General features: G+C 46.8%; 4 protein-coding genes and 1 pseudogene across 4 annotated transcripts; 2 read left to right on the top strand and 3 right to left on the bottom strand.

The window, feature by feature from the left end:
- The first annotated feature begins 659 nt into the window (after positions 1-659).
- Positions 660-1557, top strand: LOC141042593 (uncharacterized; annotated as a pseudogene).
- Positions 1558-6198: 4641 nt separating this feature from the next.
- Positions 6199-8112, bottom strand: LOC109776402 (uncharacterized). The gene is made up of 2 exons (XM_073495853.1): positions 7395-8112; positions 6199-6872 (listed from the first exon to the last, which is right to left on the bottom strand). The coding sequence occupies exons 1-2, from the start codon at positions 7551-7553 to the stop codon at positions 6297-6299; spliced, it is 735 nt and encodes a 244-aa protein (XP_073351954.1). The 5' UTR covers positions 7554-8112; the 3' UTR covers positions 6199-6296.
- A 1410-nt stretch (positions 8113-9522) lies between these two features.
- Positions 9523-10958, top strand: LOC109776399 (protein NEN4). Its single transcript, XM_020335038.4, has one exon. The coding sequence runs from the start codon at positions 9786-9788 to the stop codon at positions 10632-10634; it is 849 nt and encodes a 282-aa protein (XP_020190627.1). The 5' UTR covers positions 9523-9785; the 3' UTR covers positions 10635-10958.
- A 239-nt stretch (positions 10959-11197) lies between these two features.
- On the bottom strand, positions 11198-14797 carry LOC109776404 (uncharacterized). The gene is made up of 8 exons (XM_020335041.4): positions 14431-14797; positions 14196-14342; positions 13970-14088; positions 13699-13788; positions 13394-13496; positions 13248-13322; positions 12432-12527; positions 11198-11626 (listed from the first exon to the last, which is right to left on the bottom strand). Exons 1-8 carry the CDS (start codon positions 14518-14520, stop codon positions 11567-11569), a joined length of 780 nt encoding a protein of 259 aa, XP_020190630.1. The 5' UTR covers positions 14521-14797; the 3' UTR covers positions 11198-11566.
- Positions 14798-17082: 2285 nt separating this feature from the next.
- On the bottom strand, positions 17083-18642 carry LOC109776403 (uncharacterized). The gene is made up of 4 exons (XM_020335040.4): positions 18256-18642; positions 17970-18152; positions 17786-17848; positions 17083-17645 (listed from the first exon to the last, which is right to left on the bottom strand). Exons 1-4 carry the CDS (start codon positions 18481-18483, stop codon positions 17307-17309), a joined length of 813 nt encoding a protein of 270 aa, XP_020190629.2. The 5' UTR covers positions 18484-18642; the 3' UTR covers positions 17083-17306.
- Between the last annotated feature and the right edge of the window lie 604 nt (positions 18643-19246).

Genomic DNA, 19246 nt, shown 5'->3' with positions numbered 1-19246 from the left:
CCGCCCTTGCTTCCGCCCCGCCCGCCGCCGGCGATTCCGGCCATATCTGCGGGCGGAATCGCGCCGCGGGGCCGCCCCACACCCTCCCGCGCCGAGCCGCTGCCCCGACCCCCCGGATCCGGCTAGAAGAGCCGCCCCTCGTCGCCGCCGCTGCCGGGGATCGACCACCGTCGAGCGCGCCCCCTCGTCGCCGCCTAGGATCACCCGCCACCGGTTAGTCCTTTTTTGTGAATTTTGTGAGCCGTGTAGTTGATTGACGCGCTAGTATGCGTGTAGATGGAGTTGAGCCCGTGCGAGAAGTTCTTGCTCTCCGATTCGTCCGATTCGGACGACTCGGATATTGAGATCAGCAAACATTAGTCATGGCGCTTGCCGTGAAGGAGCATGAAGACGAGCACCGGAAGAGGAGGCGAGGATCAACTTTCGGGCGTCTGTGCATTCCTCGGAATCGCCATCTTGGGAACGAGATGTTGATGCAGGACTATTTCGTGGAGAATCCTACATACCCTCTGCACCTCTTCCGGAGAAGGTACCGAATGCGCCGATCCCTCTTTGTGAAACTTGTTCAAGCTTGCGAGGCAAATTGCCGGTATTTTACTCAAAGAAGAAATGTCGCGGGCTTAAAGGGATTTAGTGCATATCAAAAAATCTCCGCAGCTATGCGGGTGATTGCATGTGGCATTCCGGCTGACTATGCCGATGAGTATCTTCGCATTGGTGAAGATAGCACAATTGAGTCTGTGCGTAGATTTGCAAAAGTGATCGTCCGTGTCTTTGGTGTTGAGTATCTTCGGGCACCCAATGAAGATGACACAAAGAAATTGATGGCATCTAATGAGAGGAGAGGTTGGCCTGACATGCTAGGTAGCATTGATTGTATGCATTGAAATTGAAAAAATTGCGCGAAGGCTTGGCAAGGAATGTATTGTGGTAAGTCTCATGATGCAACAATTGTGCTAGAGGCCGTAGCATCCGAGAATTTATGGATTTGGCATTACTTTTTTGGTATGCCGAGCACTCTCAATGATATCAACGTGTTGCAACGGTCTCATTTGTTTGCTAGGCTTGCTAGTGGTGATGCTCCTGCTTGCAACTACACTATCAATGGGCATGAATACACAAAGGGGTACTATCTTGCAGATGGTATATACCCTCCTTGGTGCACGTTTGTCAAGAGCATCAAAGAACCAAAAACAAAAAAATAATGTGAATTTGCAAGGGTGCAAGAGGCAACCCGAAAAGACATTGAAAGAGCATTCGGTGTTTTGCAATCTAGGTTTGCCATTGTCCGTGGTCCTGCTCGTTTTTTGGGATAAGAAAACCTTAAAGAACATCATGACATGCTGTGTTATCCTGCACAATATGATTCTTGAAGATGAGAGAGGAATGAACTTAGAATTCTTTTACGACAATGTGGGTAGCCGTGTCAAACCAGCTAGAGACCCAAACCGCATTAGAGCTTTTCTTCAGACATACAAAGAGATTGAAAATGCAGACACACACTTTCAACTTCAGGAGGATCTCATTGAGCACCATTGGCAAAGGGCTGGACAGTGACTATTTTTTTGTATTCATTTGTATTTGTTCATGACAAGTTTTGTATTGCATTATTTAAGTTTGCTACGGTGATTTGAATAATTATTTGTAATGCGGATGATTATTGGATTATGTTTGATTTGAATAATTCAATTTGTTTTCGATTGTTGGATTATGTTGGATTTGGTTTTTGCGGGCCGATGATATGCGGGATGCAGCGGCGGAAAGAGTAGACCCCGCAAAGCCGATCCGTAAAAAGGTATATTCCGCGAATATACTTTTTTACGGATCCGTTTGGGGGGTCTGTATCTGTGCCAGCCCAAGCCAGCCCGCAAAAGCGGTTTTGCGTGAACCGCAAACGCGTTTTGCGGGTCGGCAAGATGCGGGGTCTGCTAGAGTTGCTCTTAACTAGCCGGTACATAAACTTTCCATCACGCACCCAACACGTCAGCGAAGGAATATACCCGCAAAAAAAAAGTCTGCGAAGGAATAGGAATACGGCGGCGACGCGGTGTCTTCTCTGGCCTTCCGTCGCGCACCACACACAGCACATCACAGGGCACACCGGCTGGGCTCTGTTGTTAGCGCGCGTGTATAAGAAAGTGTCAATCTATTTTGTTTAACAAAAATTCGTGTGGGCTCGGCACAGCGCATCAGTGTGTATAAGAAAGTGCGTTTTGCCATCGGGACGTCGCTGGTTCGAGCCGGACTGCCCATAACTTTACGGTTCCTTTTTTTTTTCCATACACTGACAGGTGGGACTGCAGCAGGTGGCAAAGGTGACATGGCGGTCAAATGCGAAAGTTTTGATCAAAACCATGTCCACGTCGGACAAAACCCACCTAAAACGGTATTAGGGGCTAAATTTATCCGGTTTAAAAAGTTGAGGGACCAAGGTTTGCTGGTTTTGAAATTGAGAGTGAATTGCAAAAAACCACCACATTTGAAGTTAAAGCATCCAACTGCCACCACATTTCTAGCGCGTCCCAAAAATCCACCACTTTACTTGTAAATTTTCTCAATAAAAACAAATGACCGGTTTGCCGCAGTTAACCCGATTTCTGACAGGGCTGGCCCACCCGTCAGGTGCCACGTGGGCGAGGCCAGACGGCGAGTGGGTTGACGGCCGTTACGGCACGCGCGTAATCAAAGCGGTCGCGGCTCTCTCTCTGTCCATTCTCCCCTCTTTCCCCCGTCTCTCTCTCTGTCCTGCGATGGCGGCGGCGGCTAAACCTACCGGCGGCGGCGGCGAGTCAGCAGGCGGCGGAGGGACTGGAGGCGATGGCGATGGGTTCTCGGAGGTGGACAACTGGTTCGGCAGCAGTAGCTTGCCGACGCAGCGGGCTCCTTCACCGGAGCGATCCCCTTCGCCCCCCTCGCCGCCGGAGTGGGACATAGAGCGTCGTGCGGCGGCGGCCCTAGCACGCAAGATCAGGGCTTCAGGCGTGGGAGAAGGCCATCAGTGGGCTTCAGGGTTCGGCGGCGTGTGGTAAGATTTCTTCCCCCTCCACCCCTCTCTTCATTGGATTCACTGGAAATTTTAGGGTTGTTAGATTGCATATAAACCTATCATGTTACAGTACGGTTGTTAATGGGCTGTTAGATTTTAGGAAATTTTAGGGTTGTTAGATTTTAGGAGATTTTAGGGTAGTTTGATTTTAGTGCTTTGTTTACTGAAGATTATTGTTTGTTTACTCAAGTGTTGTAGCTGATATAGTTAATATCTTTTCTGTACAACATGTTTCAGTAGGAAATATAGCTCTGGGTTTATGGTTTTATGCATGAATGCTTTGTTTAGTCCTTATTGACAGTGAAGATAGTGCTAATATCTTGTCTGAATAACATGTTACATTATTAAAACAGAATCAATGAAGCACTAATTCTCCTCAATTTTCTGTAGTTTGGATGATGAGATATGGGAAATAAGGTACCATTTTCAAGGGAGAGACAACTTGGAGAGGACCATTTCTCTGTCAGAAATTACTTATATAAACATGTTAGCACTGCTAGAGACTGAAGAGGGATATACTGAAGCTGACTACATGTTCTATATGAAAGAAGAAGGAAAGGGGGCAGCAGGAATGCAGGTTATTGACAGTGAAGATAGTGTGGAAGAGATGCTAGACTATTATGCTGAGCAGAAGGTGCTCAACATAACTGTAATTAAGGCTAATGAGCCTAATCCAGGAGAGTTTAACAGGTCAAATATTGTGGAGGAACAAGTGCCTATAAGTAATGTGGGGGATTCCAACATTATTTCTATAAATGAGGCAGGAGTATTGTTCCCTATTGTTGTTGAAGACACAGTTGAAGAGCTCTATGCTGTGCCTATTGCTGTTGTAGAGCCAGGTGAAGAGTCTGCATATATTAACACACAACAGAGCATGAATTTGAAGAAAGCAAAGGGCAAAGAGAAATTACAGGAAGATGTTGGCCCCTCTGATGATGAAGTGTTTGTTGATTTGAACTGTTGTGAGGACTGCTCTGAGGAGGAAGATGAAATCATTGAGAAGGAAGATGAAATCATTGAGGAGGAAGAGCATGACATAGGTAATGAGGAGGAAAATGAAATCATTGAGAAGCTGAAGCAGAAAAGGAAACAGAGAGAGGATCCTATGCATCACTTTGAAGGAGACACAGAAGTGGAAGAGATGTGTCCAGAGGCAGAGGACTCAGACACAAAACCTGAGACACCTCTTCCTCAAACATTCAAGAAAGTAGGCAAAGCAGGCCCCACTACAAGATCACACCATGAAGCTGACATTGAGGTAATTCCTGATTTCATTCCATCTGATGATTCTGCTTGTTTCCCTGGGGACTATGGCATTAGTGATTCAGATGATGAGTCAGGTCTACCAGTGCCCTGTGGAAGGAAGAGTCAAGCCAAGAGGGCCAGGACTAGGATCTGGTATGATGAGACCAAGCCAGATGCTCATGACCAACTTTGCTTGAGTATGTGCTTCACTGATGTGTATCAGTTTAGAAGAGCACTTAGGAATTTTCATATCAGAATCCTTAGAAATTTCCAGTACCATAGGAACTGCAAGGATAGGATCATTGTGCATTGCAAAGAAAGGGACAATGGGTGTCCTTTTTTCATGACTGCATCCACAATTGCTCATGAGAAGACATTCTGCATCAAGAAGATGAAGTTGTTGCATGAGTGAAGACTATGTGCATGAGTTCTTCAAAAAACCATTGTATAAGGAGACATACAAGCACATCATCTACCCTGTACCAGGGCCTGACTGTTGGCCTAGGACACCAACTGCTGACATAGATCCACCAGTGTTCAAAGAGAAGAAGGGCAGAAAGCAAACAGCTAGGAGGAAGGGGCAATTTGAGGTCCCAACAAAGAAGGATACATCAAGGATGGCAACTATCACCTGTAGCAACTGCAAGATGCAGAAACATAGGTACACCTACTGCCCTCAGCCCCTGAAGCCTCATCTGCAGGCAAGAAAGGACAAGCACAAGGTATGGAATATGCACACTGTTGTCACTGTTTTCAACTTATTACCATGAAACTGGCACAAACAAATAGCCTCACCGGTTTTCATTGTTTTAATCATTTGATTCATCCTAATTGTTGGGCTATGATGTGTGCTTTCTTAGACAACCAGAACTCACTACCATGGAGCTGGGGGAAGTTCTACTGCTACTGCACAGCCTGCAACCAGTGCACCACCTGCTGCAACTACTAGGGTTAGAAGAACAACTGCTACTGGTCATTCCTAGCCTGCTACATCTACCAGGGGAAGAAAATCAACTGCTGCTTCTACTGGTCCTGCCCAGCCTGCTGCTTCTACAAGGCCAAGAAGAACAACTGCTGCTTCTACAAGGGCAAGCATCACCATTGATGCTTCTACTACTTCCCAGGCTGCCACAAGAGCTTCAGGTTCAAGCAATGCAGCCAGCAGGAGAGGTGGAAGGCCCTACATGGCACCTAGGGCTGCAACTACAACAGAGGGAGCAACAGTAGGGTCTAAAAGGAAGAGGTTCCAGAACACCAGGATGAGGGGTTACTTTTATGCCAGTGGCAACTAGTCAGTGCACAATTTGGCTGTTGTCTTTTGAACTGCCTGCCTTAAGTATTTCTAAATATCATAAACTATACCTGAGAACTGCTATGTGTGAACTGCTATGTGTAATCAGTATTTAGCTTCAGAACTTGTTTGTGTTACCATGCTAAGTTTGAGAACTGTTATGGATGAGAACTTTTATGGTTGAGAACATGTTTGTGTCATCAACAATTTACTTGTTTGATTTTGGCCACCTTTAGCCCAAGCCTTGTTTGATTTTCTATTCTAAAAGATTTTGGCCACCTTGGATGTAACATGGCAGCATGGCAGCTACTATTTATTTATGCTTTTGGTTGTAAAATGGCCAGTTACTATGGCCTTGTGCTTTTGGTTGAAAAACATGGCAGTAAGAAGTTGAAAAACATGGCAGTAAAAACATGGCCAGAAACATGGCAGTACAAACATGCCAGAAACATGGCAGTTAACATGGCCAGAAACAATTACATAACTGGGGTAGTTTTGCAGCTAGTCATTACATACATTACATAACTTAACTGGAGGTAGTTTTGTAGCTAGTCATTACATACATTACATAACTTAACTGGAGGTAGTTTTGTAGCTAGTCATTACATACATTACATAACTAGGGGATTCCCAAAATATACAACCCCAAGGCCAGCTATATTGTTCCAAGGCCACATATTAGCTTAACATAACTGAGGTGATGAACATCATTGTTCACTCATCAAGGATTGACTTGATCTTGGCAAGCTTGTCCTTGTTGCCATGACCAGCTTTCATAAGATCACCCACCAGAAACTCCAGCTTCTTCTTCTCCTCTACCAGCCTGTCCCTCTCTTTCTTCATCTCATCCCTCTCCTTCCTTGTGTTCCTAATGATCTCCCCCTGAGACCTAAGAATGCACTTCATCTCCTTCAGCTCCTGAGCCAGCTTCTCCATCTCCTTCATCTTGCCAAAGTCAGCACTCTGCTTCTCCTTGCTGATAGCTAGCTTCTCCATTTCCTTGTCCACATCCATCTGCTTCTGCTTGAACTCTTCATCACTCATGACCCTGTTGTTCTGATCTGCCCAATCAAACATCTTGGTGACTTCCTCAACCAGCTGACTGTACTGATCCCCAAGTGTATCCAACTGCTTGTTGACCTTGTCCAACTCTTTCTTATACTTCTCATGGTCAATCATTCTGCCATGATTCTCCTCATGAAACATCTCCCATATCTTCTCCAAACATCTTTGCAGAATAGAAGGCCATGGGGCATCAACCCACTGAGCAACTCCACGGTCAATACCATCCTGCATCAAGTTTCATTTACTTAATTTACTGACATGTATGTTTGGTCACTGCAACTTGGAGATACAGACATTGAGGAAACTTGAAGTTCAAGCTAAGCTTATATGACAAGAGCAATACTACAATTAACTGAATTGTTAAAAACAAGTTTGGTCACTGCAACAAACTACATTAGTTCATTCAGTACCACAGTCCAAATTGTGATAATCCCCTCAATTTACTGACAGAAATTGATGCTTGCATCTGCAGCTCTAGAACAGTCCAAAACATGTTTCATTTGCTTAATTTACTGACATAAATTGATGCTTGCATCTGCAAACATGTTTCATTTACTGACAGAAATTAATCAATCCATCTACAGACAGTACAAATCATGTTTCATTAACTGAATTTACTGACATAATTTGATTCTTGCATCTGCAGACAGTCCAAATCATGTTTCATTAACTGAATTTACTGGCAGCAATTCCAAACATTTGCAAACAAACTACCACCAACACAAACCCTAGTTTGATAACACTGACCTGAGGAACAGCACATCCATAGAACCTCCTCCCAGTGTCCTTTCCTTCAAATGCAACATATTTCATGCATGGGGCCAAGTGCAGTCTACATGTGATGCTTGCATCTGCAGCTCTACCACGGAAGGATGGATCTATAGTGGTGTCAGGGTTCGCCTGCATTGTAGCACACTAGTGAACCGCAGAAAAGATAGCAACTGCTCCAAACATGGTCTCAAATCGAAGAACACTTGAACACTAACCCTAACCCTAGGTGCAAAGCAGATATCTTACCCAGTGCTGCTCCAGATCCATGCCGACCAGCTCCTCCTCGTCGCTGCTCTCCTCTCCATCCTTCCACGACGGCATCTTCTACGGCGGGGAGGGAACCGTGCCTCCGGCGGCGGCGAAAAACTCCGGCGGCGGCAACAGGGGACAGAGCAGAGGAGTGAGAGTGAGAGAGTGAGCGAGTGAGCGAGTGGAGTGGAGCGGCGGGGAGTGGGGGCTCTGTTTTCTACCGACAGCCGTAACGGCCGTCAACCCACTCGCCGTCTGGCCTCGCCCACGTGGCACCTGACGGGTGGACCAGCCCTGTCAGAAATCGGGTTAACTGCGGCAAACCGGTCATTTGTTTTTATTGAGAAAATTTACAAGTAAAGTGGTGGATTTTTGGGACGCACTGGAAATGTGGTGGCATTTGGATGCTTCAACTTCGAATGTGGTGGTTTTTTGCAATTCACTCTGAAATTGAGGGACCATTTCTATACTTTCAGAAGAGTTGAGGGATGAAAAATATACTTTTCCCTAAATTGAATGAATATATAGCAGTAAAAAATAACAAATATTCTAGGGATGAATCACAACAACACAAAATGGTCACACAACAATATTTGCAAACAATATTTCAGCCTCAAATATTCATAGGTACAACAAATATGATAGTCTCAACACATGTATCTATGATACGGAGAGAGTAGTTCATAGGTATTTCAAACAATTCAATTCTGGTGCCGGGGTTGATATTCCAAACGTGGGAGGAAGATTTACTGCTCTTGTTGGCTGGTTCGTGCGGCCAACGGTGACCCACGCAAGCACGCAAAGAGAGAGCAAGCTAAAGTGCCGTCATGGCATCTATAATCAAACAGCAAGTAAAAAAAAGTATTCATATTAACCGGATCGATGCATGATGGTAACTAAGCAGGTGCTAGTTTGTGTGCAGTAATCTTCTTCATCATGCTGGCTCTGGCTCTCGGTACGACGAATCCGTACGCCCGCAAACTTAATTAAAGTATGTAGGGCAACACACACGTGGTATTTGAAATGGTCAAAGCCTAGCCGTTGCTGCTTCTACTGACGACGACAACAACTTTTCCCAATACATAAAAGGTGGAATTGCGATTTTCGAACCATTCTCACTCTTGTCTACAATTGTGGCACTCGAGGCGAGAAGAGGCTCCTGGCTCAAGCAAATCGTAGGCACTCTCTTATACTTCCTCCGTTTCTAAATATTTGTCTTTCTAGAGGTTTTAAATGGTTAGCACATACGGATGTATATAGACATATTTTAGAGTGTAGATTCACTCATTTTGCTCCGTATGTAGTCACTTGTTGAAATCTCTAGAAAGACAAATATTTAGGAACGGAGAGAGTATTTATTTACAGATGGAGTACACGTTACCGGATATTACCAAAGTGGTCAGACCTTCAATAAATATACGACGACCGTCTTATGCAACATTTGAGAACTTAAACTTAGAGGCTAGATCATGATTTTTTACTCATGAGGCACAACTCATGGGTTTCGACCGGCGGCGGCCTCCTCCAGCGATGGCGAGGGAGTATAAGGGCTAGCGGTGGAGAACCCGGTCGATCGAGGACGTAACCGGCAGATGGTTAGTGCCGTAGGTGTTGCTAGCTCCAACCAAAGCTTGATGAAAAAGAAAAGAGACTTGCTCATTCCTAGTTGCATGCTTGTGAAACTTGGAATCTCCCATCCATACGTGCAAGCTATCTGCCGCCGCCATGCACGCATCCCGAATCTCCCGTGCATACTTGGTACAGTTGTGATCTCGAGGTAGCCTTCATTTTCTCGCTCAGGAGGAGAGAGGAGCTCGGGTCGCTTTGCTTGCACCATTAGAAGACTCACCTCCTTGCTTTGCTCCTCCCGTCGAGTCTTCTCCATCCAAACGAAACCCTACGCCGCCGTCCAAACCAAGCAACAGATATTCTCCTCCGGCCGCCCCCCTCGTCCATGGACCATTTGCCAAATCTTATATATACGAATCACTGTCACAACCCACAAATTAATAAGGAAGCTCACGACGCAAGAGATCGCTCGCTCGCCCGTTCGCCAAGAAACCAACCACGAGCAAAGCCAGCCAAGAAGAAGAAACCACCATACGTAGCTGATTATCAATGGCGACGGAGGCCGCCAAGGAGGAGATGGTGTTCTTCGACGTGGAGACGGCGGCGGCGCCGTCCCCCTCCGACTCGTCCGGCCAGTGGTGGCTGCTGGAGTTCGGGGCCATCCTCGTCTGCCCGCGCCGCCTCGTCGAGCTCGCCAGCTACTCCACCCTCATCCGCCCGGGCGACCCCTCCGCCGTCTCCAGGCGCTTCTCGGGCGACCCCTCCCTCTCCGCCGCGTTCCGCGCCGCGCCGCCCTTCGCCGACGTGGCCGACGACATCTTCGCGCTCCTCGACGGCCGCGTCTGGGCGGGCCACAACATCCGGCGCTTCGACTGCCACCGCGTCCGCGAGGCCTTCGCGGCGGCCGGCCGCGCCGCGCCGGAGCCCGTCGCCGTCGTCGACTCGCTCAGCGTGCTCGCCCGGGGGTTCGGCCGCCGCGCCGGGGACCTCAAGATGGCCACCCTGGCGGCGTATTTTGGGATCGGGAAGCAGACGCATCGCAGCCTTGATGACGTGCGCATGAACCTCGAGGTGCTCAAGCACTGCGCCGCCGTGCTCATGCTCGAGTCCAACCTCCCCGCCGGCGTGCTCCCTGGCGCCGACGACGGCGCAGTCACCAGGCGCAGGGCCGCCACGTCTTCCACCACGGCGCCCGCGACTCCTCCTCGTCATCCTCCTGCCGCCGCGGTTCTGAAGGTGAACGGGAGGTCGTGCAAGAGGGACAGCACGGGGAAGGTGGTGACGCCGGCGAAGGGGGCAGCGACGGCTACCTCTACCGGCGGCCGGAGAGTGCGCCGGCCAATGACGACGACGCCGTTCAGCATGATCCTCCGGCACTCGAGGGCCATCGTCAGATGATCCATGGAATGGGTCGACTAATTGCTTCCATACAAATTTGTACATACTACATACTGACTGCATTCATTCATTTGTACATGGAAATGTACAAATAACCGCTAGATAGCTAGCTAGGTAGCCGTGTCCATATTTAACCAAGGTTTAATTAGGTACTTGTTGTAAATTATCTTCATGTTGTTGTAAAAACGCAACACACATTTCATTCATTTGTAAATGCTCTGTAAGTATCAGCTTGAGAAATAACCATTTGTAATCACTTCATTGTAAATCTGTGCAAAAATAAAAGCAATCCGTTCATTTGTGGGTTTACTCTTCCGCGCAATTGGTTAGGTTCATCGAACCGATACTTTTTATTTCTCAATGAAATTGCTGTGGCACCATTGCAAATAGGTGAAAGAGGGCCTATTTACCATTGTTAGACTCATTTTAATCCCCAAACTACCCTCAAGGTAAATACTTAGCTGGAACCAAAAACTATTCCCACAACCTAGATGGGTTGACATTCAAGACTCAGCAGCTGTGAGAAACTGTAGGATAGTTAACACAATTCTTAAACAGTCGAGTAAAGCAAATACCTAACGGTATACAGTATTTCACACATTCAAAAGATATCAAGAGTTGTGACATATATATCTCAACGGATAAGGAGAGGGCAGGATAGCCTGAGCAGGTGAACATCTGATCTGCAAATCAGCCTTTCCGACAATCTACCGCGGCACAAGAGGAGACAGTATACATCACCATATATTTATAGATCTACTAGTACCTTTTCAAATAGTATAATGTAACCATCTATTTTGTCCTCTAGATATTTAGTGTCGTCGCACAAAACTAAATTTACGAAAAACGATGATGCTAGCCTTCTGATTCTCTAGATAATTATCCTTCCTCTACTCTGACAAATTCTGGGTGCGAGAGTTGCGCAGAAAAAATTACGGGTTGATGCTGTAGGAGACTTTAGTCACGCCTTTCTTGACCCGTATATTTGTGACCTGAAAGAATAGCAGATAAGATCAGCCTCCAAGTTATAAAAAGGGAATAAACAGGCAATCATCAGCTGAAAAGTATCAAAACATGCCTAGGACCCTTCTGCTGCTTTAGTTCAGTACTCCCTTCGTCCCATAATGTAAGACGTTTTTTGACTCTAGTCTAGTGTCAAAAAACGTCTTACATTATGGGACGGAGGGAGTACATCTGAAATAAGCCCAGACTTGTTGCTTGCTCTCACCAAATAGTTATAGTATCTAAGCTGATGTACCATATTACCAATTTACAATCCATTTTGGCCAATGCGCCTTGTATATGTCTATGACCTGGATTTTAACAAAAGTATCAGAGTTGGACCTCACAGCTTGGTCATGCGGAGCACACTGTCATTGGCTGTCATTCTGGCCTTGAAATCTCCCAAGAAAACCAACCCGACCTATTGGCATGTTCCAAACAACTTGTTGGAAACACGAGCACAAGCATGTTGCTTTTACTCTCTACAATCACTCAACTTGCACAAAAACAATGTGGACGTCAGCTAAACAGAGATAAAGGTTGACAGTACATGGACTAGCAGCATCAGTGTGACGACTAAAATTTTCCGGATGCCAATTTCCAAGAATATTGCTCAAAACTATCATTTGCGTGCTGTGATCCCAACGATCAGCAACAAGACTATGTGCTCCAGTTCTGTTACAAGATCATTATCAACGTCACAGAAGCCACTCAACTGTCCTAGTCTCTGCGCTGGGTGGTTTTCATGACATGCGGTTAAGTTTTCTGGAAATTCGGACAGGCCTGAGAATCTACCTTTAGGTTGCCGATGTCTGCGATATCAGCTACATGAGTGCCTCCACAAGGACAACCAGGATAGTCACCAAATTTCACAATGCGGGGAGTGCTGTCCTGTAATGGAGGAGATGGGAGTTAGGGCAACCCGGTGCATGTAGCTCGCGCTTGCGCAGGAGATGGGAGTTAGAGAGACACAAAACTGTAAGGTGCGTTTACTGATCAACTCTACCAATAAAGCAGGATTGATGTTTTTAAAACAACATAAAACTCAGAATATATATTACACACTTGAATTATTATAGAAAATAGCCATTTTTCTTGATTTGTTTCATGACTCAAGACGGGCTCACAGCAGGATTATAACACTCTGCATATGTTATATGCAATCACACATGCTTTCACATTGTATTTTTTTCCTAGTTCAAAGTTCAAACAGATCCATGCCAATAAAATCCAGAGATATGATAGACTCCCTCTGCTTCCCTAACAGCTGTCGTTTTCAATATACGGAAAGTCAAACATTCAGAACTTTCACCAGCAATATATTTTAAAGTACTAGCACTGTATCTGAAAATAATATGTCCGAATTTGTTAAGAGTAATTCCACAAGATATAATTTTGTGAGACTTCATAAATAGATTCCAACAGAAATTAGTGGTCAAATTAACATTTTAGAAACCGCGACGATGTCCTCTGCAATTTCTGAACAGGAATTAAACGGAATATTATACATATGAGAAATCATCCAAACATACAAGAACTATCCATGATGTTCGTTGAGGGTGCATTTAATACAAGGAAGACGAATTCGTCTAGAGGGAATACAGAACTAACTTGTGAAATGTAGCTAGGCAGAGCACCTCCACATAACTTAGCCGCCTCCTCATAAGGAAAAACAGAGACCAAAACCTGCATCGGTGGTAAATAATTAAACATACCAAGTCATGAAACCCTGTATGTTAAGGTCTCTTGGGTTATACCTTGCTTCCTTTCAAAATCAGTTCATTCGCCTCCTTTTCCAACTGGATTTTCTTATCCTGTAACTGATCTGCTGGAACAACTCCCTTATACTCAACGGAAGGCCTGCGATGAGCAAAAGCCACAGTGTAATCAAGAATCCAAGTCCAACCAAAACAGTGGAAACTAACATGAGCTGGAGCATCTATCTATACCAAGTAAATAAAGAAAGCCTACATAAAAGCTGGATACAGAGCCAATTGATTAGCGGTGCAGAGAACAACATAATGAAGGACAGAGGAACAAGTAGTCATGTATAAGGTCATACCCATCAGGAAAGTGATATCCTTTCCCAGGTTCCAGATGAAGGCCAAGGTTGGTCATACAACTGTCCAGTAAATGACCTGCAGAGTGAAGCCTGAAGCATTGCAGGTTTAGCACAACTGACAGTCACGTAATATGCAGAGCAAGACACGACCATAATGAAATGGTGCTGAATTCGATCCGCGACTAGCATGACTTTCTTCCATGTCAGATTTGCAAACACAGATCGACAGACATCATGAATAGCTTACAGCGTGCGTGCTTCATTCAGATACCTGGAGTTGAGTTTGCGCCGTTCCGCATCGACTTCCAAGGTAACACTCTGCCCTTTGGTGAACTCTGCTCCACATCCATCTCCAGCAGCAGCATCCTCAAATCTACCATAGTGGAAGACCTAGGCAGCGGCAGCACAAGTGCAGAACACAGCTAAGGCTCAGATCAAATGGCAAAATAAATATTCAGCAATCTTTATGACAAGCTACTGAAGATCTGGGCGCTCACCACCCCATCCTTGACGCGCACGTCCTCGACGAGGAACCTGGCGCCGCCGGACGCGGAGACGATGACGCCCGTGTCGGCCGGCTGGCCGCCGCCCTGCGGGTGGAAGACGGTGGCGTCCAGCACCACCGCTCGCCGGCCGCCCTCCTCCTGCGGGCACCCGGAGCCTAACCTAGTCAGGGTACTGGGTTCTGAAACTCTGTAGAGGAGAGGAGAGGAGGGGAGAGGGGAGGAGAACCTGATGGAGGGAGAGGACGGTGGCGGGGGCGCGGAGGGCCCACATGTCCTCGAAGTAGGCCAGCCTCGTGTGCCCCGCCGGAGCCGCCATCCCCGCGGAGAAGCTGGTCGTCGCCGGCGGCGCGCGTGGTACTGACTGACCGATCTACGTGGCGCTGTTGAGCTGCCTGCACTGTAAAAACCTGGCAGGTCAATTCGGTTGCAGGGTCCAGGTAAAAAAAAAGTGTGTGTGCGTCTGATCTTCCAATTTCCAGCAGAGAATTTGGAATAAACAACCACCATTGATGGTGAAAGCTTTCAAGATTGGTGGTAAGAAGAAAAAGCAGTGAAATTTCCAGGAAGCATCATGCCTCCAGTCACCTCCGGCCATGTGTCTCCAGTCTCAAGTCTGAAGAAAAAGCATTGGAAGCCTAGCTAGTGCCACACTGACATAAGATTTTGCTTTTTTTTTCATAAGATTTGTTTTACCAAAATGATTGATCTCTTGAACTGTTTGTTTAAATCACAAATCGTCTTCACCATTTTATTTTCCATGCCGAGAACTTCGAAACCAAATTTCATGTTGATAGGTTTTTCCGAGCTTTTTTGGGGCCAAATCTCTGCTTCCGGCTGTACTAACTTGTGCTTCCAGCGTGAAGTAAACTGTGCTCCCAATGCAAATAAGATTGTCCTTCCCATGGGGGCAAAGCACATGCTTCTGTCAAACGTAAACCAAAATAACCAGTTTAATAGAGGAAGAACAGAGGAAAAAAAAACCAATACCCTCAAAAAATCCGGGATAGAACTGAAACAAAAAACCAACGTGTTACATGTGGCGGAGCTGGAGCACACCATGTGGCACCCTCCAACTAGTCCCTCCCAAAACTGCTCCTAAACTTTTATTGACTTAATAAACTTAGAACTTACAAATTTTTTGGAATGATGAAACGAGTATAATTGTGAAGGATGCCTTCAACACTTATGCAGTGCCGTAGCCTGAATGGTCTTATTCTCTTAACTTACTAAGCTCCTTAGGAATGGAGACTCCTGGTGCATCCAATATATTTTACATTTGTGGCCCCACATGTCAGAGAGTGAGATGACCGTGCGCCGTGATTAAGCCTATTCACACGTGAACATGGCGCTGCTGCTGATCGATACAAAAATAATTAAATCCATAAACAACTTTTTAATACACGAACATTAGATTCATTCACATTTTTGAAATCCGGGAAACTTCTTTTGAAATCCAGGAACATTTTCTAAATACTGGATTAATTTTTAATTAGCAAACACATATCGAATTTGGGCAGCATTTTTTTGAAATTCAAGAACATTTTTAAATTTGTGGACATTTCCCAAATACATAAACATTTTTTTTATAATCTTTAAAAACTGCAGCATTTTTTTGAAACATTTTAAATATTCTCTCTACTCTTTAAAAGTTTTCTTTCATCCTTTTCTCTTCACTTCCTCGGATGGGTTGAGACCCAATAGGTCGACTGGCCAGCTAACCGAATCGAGCGCCTTGGGGCGTGCATGGTTTGGTTATCCGTTGACGGTTTCACGCTGAATAGAATCTCTCGGGCATGTGGCTTATTCCGTTGTTGTGGGAGGGCGCAAAATGATTATCTGCATTGTGCGTTCGTGAGAGGGTGGCGCTGCGCCGAGTGGTCGGGTCATCGCTTTGTCCTTGTTCCCCATCCATCTCTTCAGGCAGTGGGTTCGCGGTGGAAGACCGGCGTCGTGCTAGCTTTGGTGGAGAGTTAGAACACCAGGTGTTAGAGATCCAAGACGAGATGAGCCCATGTTGGAGAGCCGTTGTAGCTGGGCTCTATAGAAGTAGATCTAACCTCAAGGTTGGGAGACATTTAGGTTGAGAGATTGGAGTCCTTTTGGGGACAAACACAAGTTCAACGAGAACGATCTTGAGAGGCAGAGGCATGAGTAAATTGGATTGTGTGTGTGTGTGGGTCGGGGGGGGGGGGGGGTGCATCGTAAATTGGCCTACACGCACCAGCAATTTAGGGAACTTATTAGAGAGAAAAGAGGTCAATTTTCGTGTATATGGTCCAATGATCAATTCGATTTATGAAGCATTAAAATCGACGAAACATCTCGAACACAAAACAATTAGCGTTGAAAACACCTAACCAAGCACCAAACACCATAAGCCAAATAAATCAGGAATATCGATCAACTCAGTTCAGTTCATTGCTTCGATTTTCGTTGTAAAAGTGCGCACCTCTGAGCGTAATAACCGTGGAGAAAAAAGAGTTAAGCGCGGCAAAGCGCGCTACCCAGACGTGGAGTATTTGAGCTTGGGCTCAAATGAGCCCGCATGAACAGTAAAATCAAAAAATTCTGAATTTTTGTTGTGATAAACTTTGACAAATTTTCTAAGTGCTTGCAAATTTTCATCATGAGATCACATTCAAGAAAGGCGTGACAAAAAAACAAAAACGATGTTATGAAAATGCTACTTTTGAAAGCATTTGGAACACTGATTTTGCTTTTGTCACGCCTTTCAAGAATGTGATCTCATGATGAAAATTTGCAAACACTTAGAACATTTGCCAAAGTATACCACAAAAAATTCAGTTTTTTATTATTTTTATTTTTTTACGAATTTTCTGTCATCCGGGCTCAAATGAGCTCGAGCTCAAAAGGATACTTTCCGCGCCACCCTCTCTAATTTGATACATACCGCCTGTTGTCAGTATATACAAAGGCAGAACGAAAAGCTATGCAAGTAGAAGTAGTGTAGTTACATCCCATCTGTGTACATACATGATCGTATATACCTGTATAGTAGGAGTACTATACAGTAAGGCGATGAACACCAAAACATTTAGCTACAGCCAGACTAGACAGAGAGATGGACGCTGGCTGATCTATCTAAATTATGTTGAAACCGAAGTACCAGAAGGCGGGACGCCGCCCTTGCCCGTCGACGCGCTTGCAGCGGCACCAGAATGCGGTGCCGCCGCCCTTGCCCTGCGCCACCGCGACCTCCTCGTCCACGTAGAACCACAGGAAGAAGGGGTCCTTGGTGCTCGGCTCCCTGCCCACGTCGCCGCCGCCGCCGATGGGGATCTCCAGGGGGCCCAGCGGCCCGAGCTTGAGGCGCACCCGCTCGAAGACGAAGGCCAGGATCTTCTTCTTCCACGACAGCCGCCCCTCGAAGCTCAGGCTCCCCGCCCGGCCCAGGTACACCCCGTTCTCGATCCTCTGCCCCTGCTCGCAACCAAAAATGGGTTTCTTCAGAGTTTCAGTTACAGAGAGATAAACTGTCTGTCTGTCATGGCTGCTCATCTGTTGGTCCAGAATCTGATGCCATGGCCGGAATGCGAGAGAGGCACGAGGAGGTCGCTCACCGCGGCGTCGAAGCGCTGGACGGCGGTCACCGGGAAGTAGCTGCCTTTGCCGAGCTTACTACCCTGCGAGACATTCAGATAAACCGATTGATTCATTAACCACCAAATGCAAACCGCTAAGTCTGACCGAATTGTGCTAATTTGGTTGAAGTTCAGGTGTTTGTTGCTGGGTAGGTTTGCTCACCTGGGCGGTGAAGATGAGCTTCCATGTCCTGCCGGGGGACTCGGTCCCGCCGAGCGTCTCGAAGAAGGCGGAGGTGTCGAGCTTGGCCTTCTTGATCTTGGCCAGCGCCGCCAGCACCTCCGGGGCCGGCACCTTCCTCGTCTTGGCCGCCTCCTTGAGCACCTTCACGCTCTCCGCCACGGCCTACGCTAAACCAGAACCAAGAAAGCCATTTTATTCTTGTCAGAGCATGGGTAAAATCTAAAATGTCAGCGAAATTGGGGGCGTGCCGATGCTCGCTGCTCACCGATAGGGCTGAGGACTCGCCCGGCGGCGGGGTGGACGGCGAGGAGGGCTCCTTCTCCACCTCCGGCGACGCGGCGGATGACGAGGCGGCGAGTGAGACCGAGACGCCGTGGTGACGGCGGCTGGGGCGGAGGTCGAGCTGTGACGGGGGGAGCCCGCGACGCGGCAGGGGCCGCGAGGAGGCTGGGGCGAGCGTGGAAGCGTGGAGCAAGGATGCGGACGAGGCCATCTTCTTCCTCTGAGTGGCTCGGGCGGGCAGGTTGCTCTGTTCTCCGACGAGGTGCCGAGATGGTAACCACGAGTTTGGAGTCTCTGGCTCTGTGGCTGTGGAGGAACGAGGGGAGTGACCGTGACCGTGTGACGTGTGAGTGAGGAGTGGACACTTGTGGCGCACACGTCGACGGTAGACAAGCACGAGCTTAAGGCCACCGTAATTCCTCGACTTTAATTTTTTTGGATGTGGCTAGGTCTGAGTCGACTGAGGTTTTACCAAGTCTTAGTCAAGTGATATAGTATATAAGAAAGAAAAAAAAAATCTGAAGAAAAAAAATTTGTACGAATCTCTATGCAGGATCTAGGGAATATATCATCGACTGAGACATAACGAAGTCTCAGTCGACTGAGACTTAGCAATTTTATTTTCTTCAAAAACAAATAGACCTAACTATTCGGCCTTGTTTTTCCTTCTGCACAAGAAAAAAAATCTCACGCTCTTTCCACCTCCTCCTGCCGGCGCAGCCGCCGGTCCGCCTCATCACCGATGGCCTTTGGGCCATGAAGGTGCGGAGGACCTCGACCCCCCGCCGAAGGAAGGGACCTCGTTCTCGTTTTCTGTTGGGTTCAGTGACTTGGTTGGGGCTGTGTGACAGCGGCGATGGCCCTTGGTAGGAATAATGTCTCTCACGTTCTATCTCCGTGCTAATGATCTGTCTAGCTTCGTCGTAGTACAATGGAGGTGTGTCTCCGTCGGATCTCACGGGATTCGGTCGGTG

The sequence above is a fragment of the Aegilops tauschii genome, chromosome 3 (genome assembly GCF_002575655.3).
Source record: "Aegilops tauschii subsp. strangulata cultivar AL8/78 chromosome 3, Aet v6.0, whole genome shotgun sequence".
Taxonomy (NCBI): Eukaryota; Viridiplantae; Streptophyta; class Magnoliopsida; order Poales; family Poaceae; genus Aegilops; species Aegilops tauschii.
Note: the sequence above shows the minus strand (reverse complement) of the source record. Positions and strands in the feature narration are given on the sequence as shown.

Excerpts from the sequence above, each read along its gene's own strand:
- LOC109776404 (XM_020335041.4), bottom strand. The coding sequence starts at position 14,520 with ATGGCGGCTCCGGCGGGGCACACGAGGCTGGCCTACTTCGAGGACATG. Across the intron at positions 13,323-13,393 it reads TGATTTTGAAAGGAAGCAAG|GTTTTGGTCTCTGTTTTTCC; the intron begins GTATAACCCAAG and ends CCACCGATGCAG. Across the intron at positions 12,528-13,247 it reads TGCCTAGCTACATTTCACAA|GACAGCACTCCCCGCATTGT; the intron begins GTTAGTTCTGTA and ends CCTCCATTACAG.
- LOC109776399 (XM_020335038.4), top strand. The coding sequence starts at position 9,786 with ATGGCGACGGAGGCCGCCAAGGAGGAGATGGTGTTCTTCGACGTGGAG.
- LOC109776402 (XM_073495853.1), bottom strand. The coding sequence starts at position 7,553 with ATGCAGGCGAACCCTGACACCACTATAGATCCATCCTTCCGTGGTAGA. Across the intron at positions 6,873-7,394 it reads ATGGATGTGCTGTTCCTCAG|GATGGTATTGACCGTGGAGT; the intron begins GTCAGTGTTATC and ends AACTTGATGCAG.
- LOC109776403 (XM_020335040.4), bottom strand. The coding sequence starts at position 18,483 with ATGGCCTCGTCCGCATCCTTGCTCCACGCTTCCACGCTCGCCCCAGCC. Across the intron at positions 18,153-18,255 it reads GCGAGTCCTCAGCCCTATCG|GCCGTGGCGGAGAGCGTGAA; the intron begins GTGAGCAGCGAG and ends GGTTTAGCGTAG. Across the intron at positions 17,646-17,785 it reads TCCAGCGCTTCGACGCCGCG|GGGCAGAGGATCGAGAACGG; the intron begins GTGAGCGACCTC and ends GGTTGCGAGCAG.